General features: G+C 37.6%; 1 protein-coding gene across 2 annotated transcripts in view; it reads left to right on the top strand.

Annotated features, from left to right (window-relative positions):
- ripor3 (RIPOR family member 3) overlaps positions 1-24,001 on the top strand; it is a 69,521-nt gene that overhangs the window by 32,621 nt on the left and 12,899 nt on the right. For both annotated transcript variants that reach the window (XM_074649757.1, XM_074649761.1), the window contains 13 exons: positions 1,517-1,615; positions 9,932-10,087; positions 12,090-12,168; positions 12,301-12,324; positions 12,448-12,501; positions 13,586-13,735; positions 15,959-16,022; positions 16,113-16,156; positions 16,279-16,404; positions 16,803-16,948; positions 19,236-19,362; positions 21,160-21,314; positions 22,349-22,567. In XM_074649757.1, coding sequence (XP_074505858.1) covers positions 1,517-1,615; positions 9,932-10,087; positions 12,090-12,168; positions 12,301-12,324; positions 12,448-12,501; positions 13,586-13,735; positions 15,959-16,022; positions 16,113-16,156; positions 16,279-16,404; positions 16,803-16,948; positions 19,236-19,362; positions 21,160-21,314; positions 22,349-22,567 — 1,443 coding nt within the window. The remainder of the gene's footprint in view (positions 1-1,516; positions 1,616-9,931; positions 10,088-12,089; positions 12,169-12,300; positions 12,325-12,447; positions 12,502-13,585; positions 13,736-15,958; positions 16,023-16,112; positions 16,157-16,278; positions 16,405-16,802; positions 16,949-19,235; positions 19,363-21,159; positions 21,315-22,348; positions 22,568-24,001) is intronic.

Raw genomic sequence — 24,001 nt, 5'->3', positions numbered from 1 at the left:
GATTCATTCACAGTAAACATCACTTTGTTGTTTTGTTTTCTCTTCATCGTCATGAAGGAAATGCATTTGGGGTCATTTTCTCATAGAATAATATTATTTTGTCTGAATGGTATTTCATGCAGATAAAGTTAAAGACGCAGTCGGCCACAACTACAACCGACACTTTGCTATTATTATCCATCATGTGGAACAAAACATCTTTTTGTTTGGAGCCGTTTGTCAAAAAAAGAACAGTGAAGTGAATAAATGCATCATGCAGAGAGGAACCTGGATCACCTCACTGAGCAGCTTTAACAGATGATGTTGGAAAAGTCACCAACGTTATTACAATTCATCCTGAGGGGGACATTAATGTCTGATGCACTAAATTTAGGGCTGTCAAAGTTAACGCGATAATAACGCGTCTACGTAAATTCATTTTAACACCACTAATTTCTTTAACGCATTAATGCATCTCGTGATTTTTAGGTTGTAGCGGCTCAGTTTTAAAGATAGAGTGAAGGTACTGGTATCATAGTAAACTATTAAACCTGATGAATCCATCGGTACCAACCATGTCATACCAGCTTGTAGTGAAGGAGGCTAAATAACGCTCCAAACTTACGCTAAACATTGTCGAGGAAAAACTGTCATGTCCATTTCCAAAGGTGTCCCTTGACCTCTGACCTCCAGATATGTGAATGTAAATGGGTTCTTTGGGTACCCACGAGTCTCCCCTTTACAGACATGCCCACTTTATGATAATCACATGCAGTTTGGGGCAAGTCATAGTCAAGTCAGCACACTGACACACTGACAGCTGTTGTTGCCTGTTGGGCTGCAGTTTGCCATGTTATGATTTGAGCATATTGTTTATGCTAAATGCAGTACCTGTGAGGGTTTCTGGATCAATATCTGTCATTGTTTTGTGTTGTTCATTGATTTACAATAATAAATATATACATACATTTGCATAAAGCAGCATATTTGTCCACTCCCATGTTGATAAGAGTATTAAATACTTGACAAATCTCCCTTTAAGGTTAATTTAGAACAGATTAAAAAATGTGCAATTCATTTAGGATTAATCTGGATTAACTATGGATAATCATGCGATTAATAAATTTGCCTGCCTGTGGCAGATGCTTATTAAGATAAGATAAGATAATCCTTTATTATTCCCACAGCAGGGACATTTGCAGTGTTACAGCAGCAAAGGAGAATGAAGCAATAACAAGAAGAAACTTCAGTAATAAATAAACAAACTATTAATATTGTGATGTGAAGATCTTTGGAAATCTTGAAGCAGCCTTTCCAGATTGGTTTATCTTTGAAGATAGTTGTGAGAAGCGTAATTTAGATTTTGAAATAGGTGTGGATGAATTTCTCTCGTTAAAGTCTTGACGTTTGGCGGTAACGTTTGGCAGGAACGTTTGGTGGTAACATTTCGCGTAACAGCGGGGAATGTTTAAGGATTTTTTCACAGATGTATGAATTAAAGTCGTACTCATTGTAATTATTCTCCGTCTCTCTGCAGGATGTCGGTGAAGCTGCGATTCGACTCTCCATCAGACGGAGGTTTGGTCCACAGGAGCCGCTCCTTCACCGGGTTCAGCTCTCTGACTGGACGCCGACAGTGAGTCACACGCTGTTACAGCCAATGAGAATGCAGGTTATGGTTACACACATTAAATCGCTTCAGTCCTAAAGAAATGACGAGGAACATATTAGGTCTTTAGGTCATCATCTACGTCTACGTAGACGGAAAACTAACGTCAAAGAACGTATGTTGCTAAGAAGTGAAAGTCAATAGTTGGTTCCATGTCAACATCAGCGTCCAGCAGCAGAGCTACACTTCCGCCATTTTGGACTGCAAGCGACTTCCGGACGGCAGTAAAACGTGAAGCTAAACTGTCTCATGTCGTGTGGAGGGAAATCCCGCCGCTCTCAGACGAGCCTGTTCCTCATCGACGGGTAGACAGTGAACGCACCACAGACTTTACTGGAAGAGGTTATTTCTGAATGAAGAAACACACAGATGTCAACCGTCAGTCCCACGAGAGAGAGGACGACATGACATGACAACAAGCAGCGCTGGAATGCACTTCCTGTTTGTTCTCATCATAAACATGGACACAAACGCACACGCACGCACGCACGCACGCACGCACACACACACACACACACACACACACACACACACACTCACACACACACACACACACACACACACACCCTCTCTGTGTTAATTCCTGAGTGTCTCCACTGTGTTCCTGCCCTGACAGCATGACACCATGTGGTCTCCATCCCATCATTCTTCATTATGGAGCTTTGATAGTGACACGACCCGGGCCTTAAACATGACATAAACACACACACATATCAAACAGCATGAAAACACCGTTATAGCCGAGTCCATAATTACAGAGGACGTCTGCTAAATGTGAGTGAAGCTTATTCTGTGAGAAATATGTCTGATGAAAACACAGAACAGATGTGTGCACGGACACAAACACATCTTTGTGACATCTCATCTTTTATTTACCAGTATTTACCTCTTTTTACCAGTATCGTTTTTACCAGTATTTACCTCTTTTTACCAGTATTTACCTCTTTTTACCAGTATTTACCAGTATTTACCTCTTTTTACCAGTATCTTTTTTACCAGTATTTACCTCTATTTACCAGTATCTTCTTTACCAGTATTTACCTCTTTTTACCAGTATTTACCAGTATTTACCTCTTTTTACCAGTATCTTTTTTACCAGTATTTACCTCTATTTACCAGTATCTTCTTTACCAGTATTTACCTCTTTTTACCAGTATTTACCTCTTTTTACCAGTATTTACCAGTATTTACCTATTTTTACCAGTATTTACCTCTTTTTACCAGTATTTACCTCTTTTTACCAGTATTTACCTCTTTTTACCAGTATTTACCAGTATTTACCTATTTTTACCAGTATTTACCTCTTTTTACCAGTATTTACCAGTATTTACCTATTTTTACCAGTATTTACCTCTTTTTACCAGTATTTACCAGTATTTACCTCTTTTTACCAGTATCTTTTTTACCAGTATTTACCTCTTTTTACCAGTATTTACCTCTTTTTACCAGTATTTACCAGTATTTACCTCTTTTTACCAGTATCTTTTTTACCAGTATTTACCTCTTTTTACCAGTATTTACCTCTTTTAACCACTATTTACCTCTTTTTACCAGTATTTACCTCTTTTTTACCAGTATTTACCAGTATTTACCTCTTTTTTACCAGTATTTACCTCTATTTACCAATATCTTTTTACCACTATTTACCTCTTTTTTACCAGTATTTACCTCTATTTACCAGTATCTTTTTACCAGTATTTACCTCTGTTTACCAATATTTACCTCTATTTACCAGTATCTTCTTTACCAGTATTTACCTCTTTTTACCAGTATTTACCTCTTTTTACCAGTATTTACCAGTATTTACCTCTTTTTACCAGTATCTTTTTTACCAGTATTTACCTCTTTTTACCACTATTTACCTCTTTTTACCAGTATTTACCTCTTTTTTACCAGTATTTACCAGTATTTACCTCTTTTTTACCAGTATTTACCTATATTTACCAGTATCTTCTTTACCAGTATTTACCTCTATTTACCAGTATCTTTTTACCAGTATTTACCTCTTTTTTACCAGTATTTACCTCTATTTACCAGTATCTTTTTACCAGTATTTACCTCTATTTACCAATATTTACCTCTATTTACCAGTATTTACCTCTTTTTACCAGTATTTACCTCTTTTTACCAGTATTTACCAGTATTTACCTCTTTTTACCAGTATTTGCCAGTATTTACCTCTATTTACCAGTATTTACCTCTTTCTTACCAGTATTTACCTCTATTTACCAGTATTTACCTCTTTTTTTTACCAGTATTTACCTCTTTTTTACCAGTATTTACCTCTTTTTACCAGTATTTACCTATTTTTACCAGTATTTACCTCTTTTTTACCAGTATTTACCAGTATTTACCAGTATTTACCTCTTTTTACCAGTATTTACCTCTTTTTACCAGTATCTTTTTTACCAGTATTTACCTATTTTTACCAGTATTTACCAGTATTTACCAGTATTTACCTCTTTTTTACCAGTATTTACCAGTATTTACCAGTATTTACCAGTATTTACCTCTTTTTACCAGTATCTTTTTTACCAGTATTTACCTCTTTTTACCAGTATTTACCTCTATTTACCAGTATTTACCTCTTTTTATCAGTATTTACCTCTTTTTACCAGTATTTACCTCTTTTTACCAGTATTTACCAGTATTTACCTCTTTTTACCAGTATTTACCTCTTTTTTACCAGTATTTACCAGTATTTACCAGTATTTACCTCTTTTTACCAGTATTTACCTCTTTTTACCAGTATCTTTTTTACCAGTATTTACCTCTTTTTACCAGTATTTACCTCTTTTTACCAGTATTTACCTCTTTTTTTACCAGTATTTACCAGTATTTACCTCTTTTTACCAGTATTTACCTCTTTTTACCAATATCTTTTTTACCAGTATTTACCTCTTTTTACCAGTATTTACCTCTATTTACCAGTATTTACCTCTTTTTACCAGTATTTACCTCTTTTTACCAGTATTTACCAGTATTTACCTCTTTTTACCAGTATTTACCTCTTTTTACCAGTATTTACCAGTATTTACCTCTTTTTACCAGTATCTTTTTTACCAGTATTTACCTCTTTTTACCAGTATTTACCTCTTTTTACCAGTATTTACCTCTTTTTACCAGTATTTACCTCTTTTTTTACCAGTATTTACCTCTATTTACCAGTATCTTCTTTACCAGTATTTACCTCTATTTACCAGTATCTTTTTACCAGTATTTACCTCTGTTTACCAGTATTTACCTCTATTTACCAGTATCTTCTTTACCAGTATTTACCTCTATTTACCAGTATCTTTTTGCCAGTATTTACCTCTGTTTACCAATATTTACCTATATTTACCAGTATCTTCTTTACCAGTATTTACCTCTTTTTTACCAGTATTTACCTCTTTTTACCAGTATTTACCAGTATTTACCTCTTTTTTACCAGTATTTACCTCTATTTACCAGTATCTTCTTTACCAGTATTTACCTCTATTTACCAGTATCTTTTTACCAGTATTTACCTCTTTTTTACCAGTATTTACCTCTATTTACCAGTATCTTCTTTACCAGTATTTACCTCTATTTACCAGTATCTTTTTTACCAGTATTTACCTCTTTTTACCAGTATTTACCTCTTTTTACCACTATTTACCTCTTTTTACCAGTATTTACCTCTTTTTTACCAGTATTTACCAGTATTTACCTCTTTTTTACCAGTATTTACCTATATTTACCAGTATCTTCTTTACCAGTATTTACCTCTATTTACCAGTATCTTTTTACCAGTATTTACCTCTATTTACCAATATTTACCTCTATTTACCAGTATTTACCTCTTTTTACCAGTATTTACCTCTTTTTACCAGTATTTACCAGTATTTACCTCTTTTTACCAGTATTTACCAGTATTTACCTCTATTTACCAGTATTTACCTCTTTCTTACCAGTATTTGCCTCTATTTACCAGTATTTACCTCTTTTTTTACCAGTATTTACCTCTTTTTTACCAGTATTTACCTCTTTTTACCAGTATTTACCAGTATTTACCTATTTTTACCAGTATTTACTTCTTTTTTACCAGTATTTACCAGTATTTACCAGTATTTACCTCTTTTTACCAGTATTTACCTCATTTTACCAGTATCTTTTTTACCAGTATTTACCTCTTTTTACCAGTATTTACCAGTATTTACCAGTATTTACCTCTTTTTTACCAGTATTTACCAGTATTTACCAGTATTTACCTCTTTTTACCAGTATCTTTTTTACCAGTATTTACCTCTTTTTACCAGTATTTACCTCTATTTACCAGTATTTACCTCTTTTTACCAGTATTTACCTCTTTTTACCAGTATTTACCTCTTTTTACCAGTATCTTCTTTACCAGTATTTACCTCTATTTACCAGTATTTACCAGTATTTACCTCTATTTACCAGTATTTACCTCTTTCTTACCAGTATTTACCTCTATTTACCAGTATTTACCTCTTTTTTTACCAGTATTTACCTCTTTTTTACCAGTATTTACCTCTTTTTACCAGTATTTACCTCTTTTTTACCAGTATTTACCAGTATTTACCTCTTTTTACCAGTATTTACCTCTTTTTACCAGTATCTTTTTTACCAGTATTTACCTCTTTTTACCAGTATTTACCAGTATTTACCAGTATTTACCTCTTTTTTACCAGTATTTACCAGTATTTACCAGTATTTACCTCTTTTTACCAGTATCTTTTTTACCAGTATTTACCTCTTTTTACCAGTATTTACCTCTATTTACCAGTATTTACCTCTTTTTACCAGTATTTACCTCTTTTTACCAGTATTTACCTCTTTTTACCAGTATTTACCAGTATTTACCTCTTTTTACCAGTATTTACCTCTTTTTTACCAGTATTTACCAGTATTTACCAGTATTTACCTCTTTTTACCAGTATTTACCTCTTTTTACCAGTATCTTTTTTACCAGTATTTACCTCTTTTTACCAGTATTTACCAGTATTTACCTCTTTTTACCAGTATTTACCTCTTTTTTACCAGTATTTACCAGTATTTACCAGTATTTACCAGTATTTACCTCTTTTTACCAGTATTTACCTCTTTTTACCAGTATCTTTTTTACCAGTATTTACCTCTTTTTACCAGTATTTACCTCTTTTTACCAGTATCTTTTTTACCAGTATTTACCTCTTTTTACCAGTATTTACCTCTATTTACCAGTATTTACCTCTTTTTACCAGTATTTACCTCTTTTTACCAGTATTTACCAGTATTTACCTCTTTTTACCAGTATTTACCTCTTTTTACCAGTATTTACCAGTATTTACCTCTTTTTACCAGTATCTTTTTTACCAGTATTTACCTCTTTTTACCAGTATTTACCTCTTTTTACCAGTATTTACCTCTTTTTTTACCAGTATTTACCTCTATTTACCAGTATCTTCTTTACCAGTATTTACCTCTATTTACCAGTATCTTTTTGCCAGTATTTACCTCTGTTTACCAATATTTACCTCTATTTACCAGTATTTACCAGTATTTACCTCTTTTTACCAGTATTTACCAGTATTTACCTCTTTTTTTACCAGTATTTACCTCTATTTACCAGTATTTACCTCTTTTTACCAGTATTTACCTCTTTTTACCAGTATTTACCAGTATTTACCTCTTTTTACCAGTATTTACCTCTTTTTACCAGTATTTACCAGTATTTACCTCTTTTTACCAGTATCTTTTTTACCAGTATTTACCTCTTTTTACCAGTATTTACCTCTTTTTACCAGTATTTACCTCTTTTTTTACCAGTATTTACCTCTATTTACCAGTATCTTCTTTACCAGTATTTACCTCTATTTACCAGTATCTTTTTGCCAGTATTTACCTCTGTTTACCAATATTTACCTCTATTTACCAGTATTTACCAGTATTTACCTCTTTTTACCAGTATTTACCAGTATTTACCTCTTTTTTACCAGTATTTACCTCTTTTTACCAGTATTTACCTCTTTTTTACCAGTATTTACCTTTATTTACCAGTATCTTCTTTACCAGTATTTACCTCTATTTACCAGTATCTTTTTACCAGTATTTACCTCTTTTTTACCAGTATTTACCTCTATTTACCAGTATCTTCTTTACCAGTATTTACCTCTATTTACCAGTATCTTTTTACCAGTATTTACCTCTGTTTACCAATATTTACCTGTATTTACCAGTATCTTCTTTACCAGTATTTACCTCTTTTTACCAGTATTTACCTCTTTTTACCAGTATTTACCAGTATTTACCTCTTTTTACCAGTATCTTTTTTACCAGTATTTACCTCTTTTTACCAGTATTTACCTCTTTTTACCACTATTTACCTCTTTTTACCAGTATTTACCTCTTTTTTTACCAGTATTTACCAGTATTTACCTCTTTTTTACCAGTATTTACCTCTATTTACCAGTATCTTCTTTACCAGTATTTACCTCTATTTACCAGTATCTTTTTACCAGTATTTACCTCTTTTTTACCAGTATTTACCTCTATTTACCAGTATCTTTTTACCAGTATTTACCTCTTTTTTTTACCAGTATTTACCTCTATTTACCAGTATCTTCTTTACCAGTATTTACCTCTATTTACCAGTATCTTTTTACCAGTATTTACCTCTTTTTACCAAAATTTACCTCTATTTACCAGTATTTACCTCTTTTTACCAGTATTTACCTCTTTTTACCAGTATTTACCAGCATTTACCTCTTTTTACCAGTATTTACCAGTATTTACCTCTATTTACCATTATTTACCTCTTTCTTACCAGTATTTACCTCTATTTACCAGTATTTACCTCTTTTTTACCAGTATTTACCTCTTTTTTACCAGTATTTACCTCTTCTTACCAGTATTTACCAGTATTTACCTCTTTTTACCAGTATTTACCTCTTTTTTACCAGTATTTACCAGTATTTACCTCTTTTTACCAGTATTTACCTCTTTTTCCAGTATCTTTTTTACCAGTATTTACCTCTTTTTACCAGTATTTACCTCTTTTTACCAGTATTTACCTCTATTTACCAGTATTTACCTCTTTTTACCAGTATTTACCTCTTTTTACCAGTATTTACCAGTATTTACCTCTTTTTACCAGTATTTACCAGTATTTACCTCTTTTTACCAGTATTTACCTCTTTTTACCAGTATCTTTTTTACCAGTATTTACCTCTTTTTACCAGTATTTACCTCTTTTTACCAGTATCTTTTTTACCAGTATTTACCTCTTTTTTACCAGTATTTACCTCTGTTTACCAGTATTTACCTCTATTTACCAGTATCTTCTTTACCAGTATTTACCTCTATTTACCAGTATCTTTTTGCCAGTATTTACCTCTGTTTACCAATATTTACCTCTATTTACCAGTATCTTCTTTACCAGTATTTACCTCTTTTTTACCAGTATTTACCTCTTTTTACCAGTATTTACCAGTATTTACCTCTTTTTACCAGTATTTACCTCTTTTTTACCAGTATTTACCAGTATTTACCAGTATTTACCAGTATTTACCTCTTTTTACCAGTATTTACCTCTTTTTACCAGTATCTTTTTTACCAGTATTTACCTCTTTTTACCAGTATTTACCTCTTTTTACCAGTATTTACCAGTATTTACCTCTTTTTACCAGTATTTACCTCTTTTTTACCAGTATTTACCTCTTTTTTACCAGTATTTACCAGTATTTACCAGTATTTACCTCTTTTTACCAGTATTTACCTCTTTTTACCAGTATTTACCTCGTTTTTACCAGTATTTACCTCTTTTTTACCAGTATTTACCAGTATTTACCAGTATTTACCAGTATTTACCTCTTTTTACCAGTATTTACCTCTTTTTTACCAGTATTTACCAGTATTTACCAGTATTTACCTCTTTTTACCAGTATTTACCTCTTTTTACCAGTATCTTTTTTACCAGTATTTACCTCTTTTTACCAGTATTTACCAGTATTTACCTCTTTTTACCAGTATTTACCTGTTTTTTACCAGTATTTACCAGTATTTACCAGTATTTACCTCTTTTTACCAGTATTTACCTCTTTTTACCAGTATCTTTTTTACCAGTATTTACCTCTTTTTACCAGTATTTACCTCTTTTTACCAGTATTTACCAGTATTTACCTCTTTTTACCAGTATCTTTTTTACCAGTATTTACCTCTTTTTACCAGTATTTACCAATATTTACCAGTAGGTAAATGTAGGTACTATGTAGGTAACTATCTCACTCTGTGTCTTTATGTTTATATTTCTGTTTTTAGGTCGTCCTCTGTTCGTAACTCTCTCCGCTCCAAAGCCATGACCGGAGCTAAATCTCCCAGAATGCACCTGTCTCCCAGCAGAAGGGGCGGGGCTATCTGGTCTCTGCAGCCGGATCAGGTGGACCGAGTCTTCCAGGCGCTACGCAAAGGACTCAAGTATGTTTACTACTAGTGGACTTAAATATGTACCCTATATACCCTTAAATAAACCCTTAGATATGTACCCTATATACCCTTAAATATACCTTTAAATATGTACCCTATATAACCTTAAATATACTGTACCTTTAAATATGTACCCTATATACCCTTAAATATACCGTTAGATATGTACCCTATATACCCTTAAATATACCTTTAAATATGTACCCTATATACCCTTAGATATACCTTTAAATATGTACCCTATATACCCTTAAATATACCCCTAAATATGTACCCTTAAATACCTCCTTAAATATGTACTGTACTGCTGACAGGAGCTAAATTATGCATACTAATACTAAAGTGTGTGATTTAATACTGCTTATATACTACAAGTAGGAAGCAGTTTTGGGAGAAGTACTCAGATACTTTAAGTACCAATACTAAAGTAAAAGTAAATGTTAGTGATATACAAATCAAAATAAAATGACATTATTAGATAGTGAAGCATCAATGTTAGAGCATCATGTTACTGCAGGTGGAGCCAGTTTATCTACTTTATATACAGTTAGCTAGTTTAGTCCAGTGGGTCCCAACCTAGGGGACGGGCCCCTCCAAAGGGTCACCAGATAAATCTGAGGGGTCGTCAGATGATTAATGGGAGAGAAGAAGAAGAAAATAAAAAAGTCTGATACACATTTATGTTGGATTATTTTTGTTTCTGGTAAAACAAATTGGACAGTTTCTATGTATTCAAGCTAGGGCTGCAATCGATTAAAATATTTAAACACAATTAATCAAATAATTATCCACATTTAATGGTGATTAATCGCAAATTAATCACACATTTATATTTGTTCAAAATGTACCTTAAAGTGAGATTTGTCAAGTATTCAATACTTTTTTCAACATGGGAGGTCAGAGGTCAAGGGACCCCTTCCAAAATGGCCATGCCAGTTTTTCCTCGCCAAAATTGAGTGTAAGTTTGGAGCGTTATTTATCAACCTTCACAACAAGCTAGTATGACATGGTTGGTAACGATGGATTCATCAGGTTTTTCTAGTTTCATATAGTACCAGTATCTTCACTCTAGCTTTAAAAAAATCACAAGTTGTATTAATACGTTAAAGAAATTAGTGGCATTAAAACAAATTTGCGTTAACGCGTCATTATCGCGTAAACTTTGACAGCCCTACTATAACCAGAAATATAACATATAACATGAAACCATGTGAGAAGTTTAGAGGGGAAATGTCTCTCTGGTGGAACCACTTACTACTGACACATATCTGAATCCTGTCACAAGGCGTCACACGCCAATAAGGTTTAATCTGCTTTAATCTTAATACAATTAATGCTTTTTTTTTTTTTAAATTGGGCCCGCCACCACCCTTCAGTCTTCAGTGGACTAAATTTACTTTATTTTCATTCTTTTTCAAATTAATAGCCAATAGGCATTAGGACAATAAGGACAAGAAAATTGATAATACTACTGTAACTGAGCGGCCTTTTATGTGCGTTTATACTTATTTATTATGTGGAATAAGGACACGATGAGACAGCGGCTTGAACATGCTACCGTCTTTACTTTCACTTTATACACATTACACTTCCTCTTTACCGTCACAATAAAAGCTCCGCAATCCCTTGTATTCGCTAACAGGAAGGAAGTCCAGCTTGAGGTGTTTCACTAACAGCCCTCTCCATAATCAAGGTTACACTGCTAACTAGAATGCGGAGAGCGCATACCTCCGCAAAGCTGCCCAAGTACGATCGCCCCCCCCGTCCAGCTTGCACCATCATCCACGTGTATTTGTGTTTATGTTGAGATCATCTGTACGTAGCGGAGCATCTTAAAACACTTAATTCAAACTGGACAGAAACAAAATAAGACTCACCTAAACCGTCGTAGTCACTCTTTCCAACAATCACCAAGTGTGCTTTGGTCCAACTCAACTGTAATGTGAGTTTAATGTGAAAAAACGCAGAATCTACTGAATGTTGGTGTTTGCAGGGAGTACCTGGAGGGTCACCAGGCAGAGATGGACTTCCTGTCTTCACAGCAGAGAGAGACCAAGAGAAACTCCAGACTGGTGAGGAGGAAGAGAGAGGAAGAGTCAGGGGATAGTTTGGTTTAAATGATGATGATGATGATGATGATGATGATGATGATGATGATGATGATGATGATGATGATGATGATGATGTATTTTCTGTGTTTCCAGGCCTTTCTCTATGATCTGGAGAAGGTAAGTTTCTCATTGTTTTATCTAACTATGGTCCAGCCTGCTGTCATACTGTATAGATGAATGTATAATATAATAAACCGATACAAACAGTGAAACTCAGCCATCATATTGTTGCTTTCACAGGAGATCAGAGCCCTGGAGAGATACATACGGAGATTAGAATTTCAGATCAGCAAGGTAAACATCACATCTACACCGTCTCGTCTTTTTAGTTCAAGGTTTTTTCTCAGGTTGAGGCGATATTTCTGTGTTTTTTAAAATTAAAGATATGGAGAACATTTAACAGCTTTGTGTCGGGCAGGTGAGGGTGAGGAAATGATGAAGACAATCCAGGCAGACAGGACGGTTCAGTGATTCAGTGAATATACTACATATACTGTAAACTATGTATGACAATTTTTTTAACGATTTCTAAATAGATGTTTTAATGCCGTAATCAATATATTTGCTTCAGTTGAGTCTATGTGGAGGTAGAAGGAAGTTACCGCTTTTATTGTTGTAGTCTGAGTAACGTGACGTCATATCCGTTCCGTATCCGTCAACCAAAACAAACCTCAGAAAGTCTAAAACGTTGGAGGGTCAGCATGGATTCAACCTGCACTCTCACATGTTAAATCCAGCGTGGTAAACTCTACACATCCAGTAAAGGATGGAAACACTTTGGGTTTCACACATTGACAGGAAAAGCAGAGCTAGACATCACGGCTAAAGCTGCATGCTAACTCTGTCACGGACAGGAAACGTTGGCACCTTGCATGGCAGCCTCTGCCATCAGTGTATGAATCTGTGTGTGAATGGGTGAATTCTGACATGTAGTGTAAAACACTTTGAGTGGTCGGAAGACTAGAGAAGTGCTTTATAAATGCAAGTCCATTCACCATTTACCAAAAATCACAATACATATTGAATCAGCACCCAAGTATCCTGATAGTATCGAATCGCGAGGTACTCTCCCAGCCCTAGGAAGTAGGAAGGGTGAGGGTGTAGGAGGTGGTCTAAGAAAGGCCCACGCTTACTGGGGAGCTGGTCCCAACAGGGACGGGTAAGGAGATGGGCTGGTATAAATACTGTGGGGGGTGATTAGGGAATGAGGAACAGGTGAGCAGGTGAGATGGTGGACAGGTAGAGAACGGCAATGACTGGAAGGCCTGAGGAAGTAACAACACTATCAGTCCATGTGAAGTTGTGCCAACAACAGATGGAGGTCAGCTCAGTGTGTTGATGTGTTGACGGTGTAGCTGACCACGGTGTGTGTCTGCAGGTGGAGGAGCTGTATGAGACGTACTTCATCCAGTGGAGGTTGTGTCAGGGAGTGGTGAACATGAAGAGAGCCTTCTCTCTGTCTCCGTCCAGCAGAGCCTCCAGAGACAGTCTGCTGGAGCTCAGTCGCAACCACCGACACAGCCTGCAGGTACTGAAACCACCATATTCACCTCCGTCTGAGTTCTGATGTCACCGGGACAGAAATGTTGCCGTCAACAATATATCTGTTGTGTCATGATGAAGACTGCAAAGTATCTTCGTTTTGACTTCCATTGAGTTAAATCCAACTGTCAAGTGAAAACCCAAAATATTGGTGTTTATTTTACAACACCACGGAAGGTAATGATCCAAAGTTACGTCATTATCAACTTGATGCTCCATTCCTACATGAGCCGGATTTCCACCAAGAGTTACCGGGTCTTTTAGTCCCTGTAACTACTTTTAAGGAACTAAAAGGTTCCTTCAGCCCACCGCTGTCTGCGTTTCCATCGCGGTCTAAACACCTGAGAAGATCAGGACAATTAGTCCGCTGACGTATGAAGAAGCATCATGATGAGACGAAGGCTGCTGGTGGTCACAGCGGTAAACTCACTCTGCAGCCTTCCTTGTTTATGAATGAAGCGGTACAGTTGAAGCAGCGGTGCTGTGTGTGTTTGACCAATCAACAACGGTCATCCCTGTAAACGCCACCCAGAAAGTTCCTGTACTTTCAGAAAGTACTACCCCCTGACCAGGAACTTTTTTTGGGGGGTAAAATGTCCCTGAACTTAATGTAGACCCTGTGCCCTGCAGTCGAAATACAATGAATTCCTCAAAAGGTTCTTAGTTCCGGGGGAAAGTTCCTGCGGTGGAAACGGGGCAATACAGGACTCTATTACTGGTTACATGTTCTCACTCAATATCACACAGCGGGACACTCCAAAGTTTGCAAACTTTTCTACATCCTTCTAGCAACACGTATTCAAAACCTTTTCTACCCACGTGCACTGCCTTATGGCACTAATAACCTGTCATAAATAACAAAAACATCCCTGCATTCGGGCACTTAGACTCATTACATCAGTGGTTCTCAAACTATGGTACACGTACCACTGGTGGTACGCATGCTCTCTCTAGTGGTACGCGGAGGAATCTCTGACTATCGATTCCTCTTATTGATGCTTTCCCAAAGTTCAACCTGCACAATGACGCATACGCACGCTGTATCATGTTTCAGTTTGTTTGATCAGAGACGTGGCGGAGAGAAAAAAAGGCGCTCAACAGCATGGAGATAATAAACCTGAGGTGGTGCACCTTATTTTTCCCTGATAAAGAGACACTGTGAACAACAAACCTGTGTTGAAATCAACAGGAGGAGAGATAGTAATGTTAGCTGTTGGCAGCCATTAGCAGCACAGTCCTACCTGGCTAAATACCGGAGATACGAACGTTAACTGAGGTGCCATTAAGTTATTGTTATGAGGCATTCAAAGTCGGCCCTGGAGAAATTACTATTGGGCGAAGGTCAATTACAAAGTTATCATGATGTGTTCAAATGTAGTCTGGTAAAATGTAGTTTTTGGTGAGAAACTTGAATAAATCCAGTTGTTTAAAGGAGATGTTTTCACATCAATATAAAATAGATATTAGAGAAAGAAATATGAGCTGTTTAACTTCCTAACACAGCTCTAAGCAGCTGGTCAAGATTTTTTTTATCAAAGCAAATATTAAAATAATCATTTGAATTGTGTGTTTTTATGCAAACAACCACTATAGATGACAATAACAAAGTACAGTTCAATACTGTGTACAGTAGGCTACCCTCCCTGCTTTTTGGACCTGCAGTGCATGTTTTTATATGTTGGCATGCTGGGGGATTCTCTGTTTTGTTAAGTTTTGTTAATGGAAACATTACTACCCAAAACAGTCAGTCCTGTACGATTCAAAAACTCCTGCATATAATATCATTTTCTTAATAATATGCTGTTTGGAGTGATTTTCAGTAGAATAAATGCTGAAAAATAAGTGCGCAGTATGTTTTCTATAAGTTAATGTAATGATAAAATAGAGGTTACATCTGACAGAATTTGTTTGGCTCCCATCAACAATCTGGGTTTCTTATGTGGCGCCCCAGGAAAAATAATTGCCCACCTCCCCTGGTCATAATGGTGCTACTTGGAGAGTCAAATATTCTCTGAGGTGGTACGTGGCGTAAAAAGTTTGAGAACCACTGCATTACATCATTCATTAGCCACAGCATAGTCCATATATTCAAAATCTATATGAGCTGCTGCATGAACTTCAATATTATTAGAACTTATATAATGTGATAACAGAATACACATTTAATCAAATATAGATATGACATTGAACCTTAACTTCTCCTCTGCAGGACATGTCAGTTATGGAGGGAGAGTTAGAAATCCTCCTGGGAGAGCTACACATCAAGATGAAAGGTACACACACACACACACACACACACACACACTATAATCCTAATTATTATTATAATATTATATATGATTTAAATGTGTTTTATCTTGCAGGTCTGATCGGTTTTGCTCGGCTCTGCCCTGGAGACCAGTACGAGGTGAGCTTCTGAAGCATCACTGTGTTTGTTTTATTGATGTTTACGTACTGATGAAGAACGAGGCGACAACCAGAGCTATAGCACCGCAGTGATATCATGTCTCCGTGATGTCACGTGACCAGGTGGTGGTGCGGTTGGGCCGCCAGCGATGGAGGATCAGAGGGAAGATTGAATCAGACGACACACAGTCCTGGGACGAAGAGGAGATGGTCTTCCTCCCGTACATACACCACAACTTTGAGATCAAGGTTACACACACACACACACACATGTACTTACTAATGCATGTAGAGGACAGTTTTATTTAATGATTTAGTAAAAGTCAGAACACCCATAATCCCTTCTGTCTGGGCAGTGGTGGAATGTTACTGCATAATGAGTACTTTTATTTTTTATACTTTATATACTACTTTACACTGAATATAAAGTTATATACTTACTTGTAATGGGGTATTTTTTACACTGTGGTATTTCTACTTTTACTTATGTAAAGAATTTGAATACTTCTTCCACCTCTAATGACCTTTAAGGTCACCAACTGGTGTACTTTTTTAAGTATTTTTGTTGTATTAGAGATTTAATTTATTTTTATTGAGCTTGTTGTAGAAGACATCAGGTAACTCACCCATCACGTCTCTTCTCTCAGGTGACGGAGGCGAAGGGTTTGGGTTGGCTGCTGGTCGGCTTGGTGACGTGTGCGAGCGCGGACTTCTTTGTGGCGAGGCCGCAGCTGATGCAGGTGGACATCACGGAGCTGGGAACCATCAAACTGCAGCTGGAAGTCACCTGGAAGTAGGAACAAACACAAATAAGAAGGACACATATACACATGACCTGATGTAAAAAAATAACAAATGAGCTGGTGGCAAAGAGCGCCATGACGTCGAGCGCAGAGGCATTTCCTCCAGCGTGGACGGGGGTTGATGGGAAGGTGAAGTGAAAGCAGTGATATTCCCAGAAGGACGGTAGAATAACTGGATGATGTGACGGGGGAATAGGTTTGGACAGAGTGTGTAAGGAAATTAAATCTGTAGCGTAAAATATGAGAACGTCTTCTCTGATCTCAGAAGTGTGGCGGCGCCTCGTTCTGTGTCACCAAGTGATGATGAGTCACATGACGGTAAACAAACAATCAGATACAGTTTCCTCCCATACGAGCCCAATGAAGAAGGAGTACCGCTGGGAGACAATGTTAGTCTCTCCCAGTCCAGCTTCTTTACCGTCACTTTACATCATGATCACTAGGGACGGAAAAAAATCCATTCTCCTATGGATGTATCACGATTTTTAGTTTTTTACAATTTTGAAAAAGATGTTTTAACGCCAGAATCGATATATTTGCTTCATCTGAGTCTATGTGGAGGTAGAATGAAGTTACCGCTTTTATTGTTGTAGTCTGAGTAACGTGACGTCATATCCGTTCCGTATCCGTCAACCAAAACAAACGGCCCCGATGGAGCTGATCATGGATGGATAAAGAGAACGGAGCTGACGGGAGAGCTAGAGACCACCTTGGAGAAGTTAGAGGAAGTAGACACATGGGACTACGTCCGCTTTTCAAAATAAGGTGTTAACAAAGGGAACTGTATATACAAAATACATCTATGGAAATAAGATTGATTGATTATATTCAGCAGAAGTATAAAACATTACATGTCCCTTATAAATTAAGAAGAAAATACCACTAATCTGTGAGGGAAATTTCTTTATTCTTTGATTTTTGGGTTGCTGGATAAAAAAACTGTGATAAATAATTCCTGACAATGACTGATATATTTGACTTCAGGACATCTCTGACTACATACAGTACATGCAGAAAATCTAACATTTTAGAAGTGTATGATTCAACTTGTTCCCATGGTCTAGTGGTAAACAAGTATCACAATACTTAAAAATCACAACACATATCGAATCAGCACCCAAGTATGGTGATAGTATAGAATCATTAGATGGAGGTGGATGGTCCAGCACTAAGGCTCAGAACAGTAAAACAAGGCCAAGCAACAAACAACAAATTATTATGATTATAGATTCACATCAGCCGTCCTGCAGAATCTGTTATTTTTTTCTTTCTCTGCCTCCTCTAACCTGAGCCAGCTGTCGCCGTGCAGCTCATTGAATACAGAATGTACATCTCACACACACACACACACACACACACACACACACACACACACACACACACACACACACACACAATGCTGTACCCTTGCACTACGACAGATCACATTTCAGGGCTTAGAGAAGAGAAGCCAGGTGGAGAACGTTTCATGGATTCTCCCCGGAGAGAAGGAAAATCACACAAAGCTGCCAAATTCACACACTCACAAAACACTGCTGTGCTCGTACTCGGACTGCATGTGATTATCATAAAGTGGGCATGTCTGTAAAGGGGAGACTCGTGGGTACCCATAGAACCCATTTACATTCACATATCTGGAGGTCAGAGGTCAAGGGACCCCTTTGAAAATTAACATGACAGTTTTTCTTCCAATTCATCAGGTTTTCTAGTTTCATATGATACAGGTATCTTCACACTAGTTTTAAAACTGAGCCGCTACAACCTAAAAATTGCAAGTTGCGTTAAAGAAATTAGTGGCGTTAAAACTAATTTGTGTTAAAGTGTTATAATGGTGTTTACTTTGACAGCCCTAAATATATAATCGTGTAAATAAAACAAACAAACACATAAATTCAGTGAGCTCATGGGCCGGTAAAATGATGTGATCCACAAAAGCATAACACCTGTATAATTAACTGTGACTGATAATAACTATTAGACAGGTTTAGTCACAGAAACAGTAAATGTACACAGCATGCTGTCAGGATTACCTCACAGTAAGGAAAGGTACAGGATGAGCCATTTATCACATCTTGAAACATCTGGAAACTCACTCATGAGAGCAGTAATAATATATGAGGAAGAAATGTGTTGGACAGCTGTAATATTCTGCATGTTTGTGTAACGATGTATTTTAATATATTCAGTGTGTGTGTGTGTGTGTGTGTGTGTGTGTGTGTGTGTGTGTGTGTGTGTGTGTGTGTGTGTGTGTGTGTGTGTGTGTGTGTGTACCTGCAGTCCGTTTGACAGCGCTGAGAAGATGAGACCGCTGTCCATCAGCAGGACGTCAGTGTCCAGCAGGAAGAGCTCAGTCTACAGCTGGACGGCACCGAGTACCCCCTCCTTCACTGAGAAATACTTCATAGTGAGTAGAAATACTTCATAGTGAGCAGAAATACTTCATAGTGAGTATACACCCCCTACTTCACTGAGAAATACTTCATAGTGAGTATACACCGCCTCCTTCACTGAGAAATACTTCATAGTGAGTATACACCCCCTCCTTCACTGAGAAATACTTCATAGTGAGTAGAAATACTTCATAGTGAGCAGAAATACTTCATAGTGAGTATACACCCCCTCCTTCACTGAGAAATACTTCATAGTGAGTATACACCCCCTACTTCACTGAGAAATACTTCATAGTGAGTATACACCGCCTCCTTCACTGAGAAATACTTCATAGTGAGTATACACCCCCTCCTTCACTGAGAAATACTTCATAGTGAGTAGAAATACTTCATAGTGAGCAGAAATACTTCATAGTGAGTATACACCCCCTCCTTCACTGAGAAATACTTCATAGTGAGTATACACCCCCTACTTCACTGAGAAATACTTCATAGTGAGTAGAAATACTTCATAGTGAGTATACACCACATGTGTAAATAGATTAATGAACATTCCCATGTATATTCATGCATGTTCTTCCTGAACACAGCATGTAGTGGTAAACAGTATACCCACAGTACCTCTATCTGTTCCCTCATCCTCTAATTCAAAGGGCTTTAATGGCCACAACATGGAGTACTGCAAAAGGAATAAACAATCAATGCAAAATATCAATAAACAGATCAAAGTGATGCTGAAATAACTACATAATGATGCTTATTAGTAAAAAGTCTGAACTCATGTTTTGTCAGGTCTGTTACCATGACGACAAGCTAAAAACTTTTAAAATGCTTGCTTTCTGAATGGAGTCTGGATGGATCAGTGGCAGGCTATGCAGCTGCTCCATCAACACTCAACATGACGTCATCTAGAGACGTTGTTGTTTCTACCGTAGACAGTCTGTGGTTTCTACACAGAGTTTGGTCCGGTCTCTGTACAGAGATGATGGACTATCGTAGCTCTGGCTGACCACAGACACATACAAGATTTATTTATCCTCCATTTCTGATTCAACAACGTCAGGACGTCAGTGAGGACAGGAGGACAATCTCAACGCTGAGAGGCTTTCACCACACAAAGACACAAGAATTATCGCTGCAGTTGAAGTATTTCAACTCCCGGCGTGAATGACGCAACACGATCACGCAAAATTGCATCATTCGCGTCGGCCGGCGCAAATTTGCTTCTATTTGCCTCTTGGCATTGACTTTGTAGGGACTCACGCCGCGTTAAAAAGGTTGCTTCGCTTTTGGTGTGAATGTGCCATTACACTCCTTGAAATCAAAAAGGCCTTGTGACCCCCTGTGAAGTTTTGGCAACCCCTAGTGGGGGCCAGGACCCACAGGTTGGTAACCAGTGCAGTTAAGTATTTAAATTAAGTTAAGTTTAAAAACTGAGGAACAAAAGAAAAGAGGGCTTTTAATTTGGAACTATTGCAGCAGTTTTATGATTTCCTTGTGACAATATGGTTCTTAATGTAAAATAATGAATTTTCTGCTGTAGTCTGTAGATCACATTAGCTTTCAGTGATGACATGGTGAACATGGACTGTGCAGTAAAACCTGTCTTTCATATGACTGGAAGTAGGAATGTTTAATTCAGTTTGTCTTGGGGTGAAGCAACAACCTGAAGTTAGAAGTCAATCATATTCCATCATCACCATCATTCCATCAAGCATTAACTGTGACAACATGACTTCAGTTACAGCCCGTCGTGGCTTTAAACAGTGATATTAACATTGATATCTGTGGTTGTCCTCCGTCCTCTGCAGTCCATGATGCGTGAGCTGCAGGATGGCGAAGGTTCCCTCCCGTCTCTGGTGTCTAAAAGTCGACAGAACAGAGGAGGCGTGTCTCTGATCAGCTACCTGTCCAACCCGTCACACACCGCCATCACGCCAGACCACAGCCCTCAGAGCCCCTACAGGTCTGTAGCATCACAGGACAACACTCATGTTACTGCTGATGGATTTCACTTACAACCAGCTAATATACAGAGCTTACACACACCAGACTTCTTCATCAAATAAATTAAATGATGTCTTTTAATGGGATTTGTCAGTAATAATAATAATAATAATAATAATAATAATAATATTAAAGAATAGAGAGGTAAAGTCCCGCCCCTTCCTGTGACCACCATGGGACCTTATTTCAGAATAGCTGAGTTAGCTAGCTATCTAGTTTTGGTGACGTATGTTGTGTGAGATGAGAGATGTAGTTTACTGAGCGGTTTCACACTAAACTAAATGATACGACAACAAACTGAGACTTTCTGGACTCGAAAAATGATCTTTTAAATGTACAAACATCATCTGTGTGATTCATGGAGCCATTCAAACGGCTCTGTTCATGCCAGCCTTATACTTTAAAGCAGTACTTCCCAACCTCCTTGTCTTGTTACCCCACATCAGAGGTTATGAATTATGAGCAGATGTTATTTGACTGATTTTCAGAGGTCTGAACAGATGAAAGTATTCAGTATTTCACATTAAAGTCACATCTCTTTAATCATCTTGGGGGGCCTACATGTTGGCGAACATTGCTTTAAAGGAACATACACTGGAACATTTAGGGGGGGAAAATCTGCTTGCAATCGTACCCAGAGTTAGATCAGAGGATCAATATCAGTTTCATCTCCAATAAAAAATACAGACAACTATAGTAGAACAAGGATTCAAACATGCATTGTTACTAAATTTAATTAGAAAGATGTCAACATGGATTTATGTTTGATATGTTTGATTTCCAATAATAAATATATATATACATTTGCATAAAGCAGCATATTTGTCCACTCCCATGTTGATAAGAGTATTAAATACTTGACAAATCTCTCTTCAAGGAACATTTTGAACAGATTAAAAAATGTGCGATTAATTTGCGATTGACTATTTTAATGGATTGGCTGCCCTAATTTCACTGTGATTGTATGCTTCGTATGAAAATCTCTTCCTCCAGTCTCACACGGACTCACAGCTACCCCTCCAGCCACAGTAGAGGCACCAGTCTGGGAGGAAGCCAGACCCAGCTGTCCCACGGGGAGGACGGATCCCTGGAGGAGAGGGAGAGGAGGAAGAGGATGGATGAGAAGGATGGAGAGGAAGAGTGGGGGAGTGTGTTAGATACTCCTTCTACACCTGAGGAGAGTAAAACAGGTTCCCTGCTGGCTCTACAGAGGTGAGGATGTTGTCCTGTCAAAACCACGTCAAATATTTAGTCTGCCTTCTAAATGTCAACATGTTAGCTCCTCTAATAATAACACATAATAATAACAACAAAGAACATATGTTGATAAGAAGTCAAGGTCAATACTTTGTTCCATGTCATCCTTCAGCACCCAGCAGCAGGGCTACGCTTCCGCCATTTTGGACTGAAAGTGACTATCAGACGCCAGTAAAACGTCCGCCTACAAAGAGACGTACAAAATTAAAACTAAATTATTTCTATTCTATTGTCATATTTAATGTTTCTACTGAAATGGCCTGTGTTGAACAATAAAATATTATAAATATTCATATTATTATAACTATCTACTTATTTATTTATTAAACTTTTAGCCCGGCTGCTTCCCAGAGGAGCATAAAGTGAGCGATGGACATAAATGGAAGTTAGAAAAACCCACCACACAGATTTTGAGAGAAATTTCAAACTTTTTCACGTCAAGGATCCAAAATGGAGTCCAACAGACCACAGACCATGGATGTAGAAGAGGGTCCAACAGACCACAGACCATGGATGTAGAAGAGGGTCCAACAGACCACAGACCATGGATGTAGAAGAGGGTCCAATAGACCACAGACCATGGATGTAGAAGAGGGTCCAACAGACCACAGACCATGGATGTAGAAGAGGGTCCAACAGACCACAGACCATGGATGTAGAAGAGGGTCCAATAGACCACAGACCATGGATGTAGAAGAGGGTCCAACAGACCACAGACCATGGATGTAGAAGAGGGTCCAGCAGACCACAGACCATGGATGTAGAAGAGGGTCCAATAGACCACAGACCATGGATGTAGAAGAGGGTCCAACAGACCACAGACCATGGATGTAGAAGAGGGTCCAATAGACCACAGACCATGGATGTAGAAGAGGGTCCAACAGACCACAGACCATGGATGTAGAAGAGGGTCCAGCAGACCACAGACCATGGATGTAGAAGAGGGTCCAATAGACCACAGACCATGGATGTAGAAGAGGGTCCAATAGACCACAGACCATGGATGTAGAAGAGGGTCCAATAGACCACAGACCATGGATGTAGAAGAGGATCCAATAGACCACAGACCATGGATGTAGAAGAGGGTCCAATAGACCACAGACCATGGATGTAGAAGAGGGTCCAATAGACCACAGACCATGGATGTAGAAGAGGGTCCAATAGACCACAGACCATGGATGTAGAAGAGGGTCCAACATATCACAGACCATGGATGTAGAAGAGGGTCCAACATATCACAGACCATGGATGTAGAAGAGGGTCCAACATATCACAGACCATGGATGTAGAAGAGGATCCAATAGACCACAGACCATGGATGTAGAAGAGGGTCCAATAGACCACAGACCATGGAGGTAGAAGAGGGTCCAATAGACCACAGACCATGGA

The sequence above is a fragment of the Sebastes fasciatus genome, chromosome 1, assembly GCF_043250625.1.
Source record: "Sebastes fasciatus isolate fSebFas1 chromosome 1, fSebFas1.pri, whole genome shotgun sequence".
NCBI classification, from domain to species: Eukaryota; Metazoa; Chordata; class Actinopteri; order Perciformes; family Sebastidae; genus Sebastes; species Sebastes fasciatus.
This window is presented reverse-complemented; position numbering and strand designations above follow the sequence as displayed.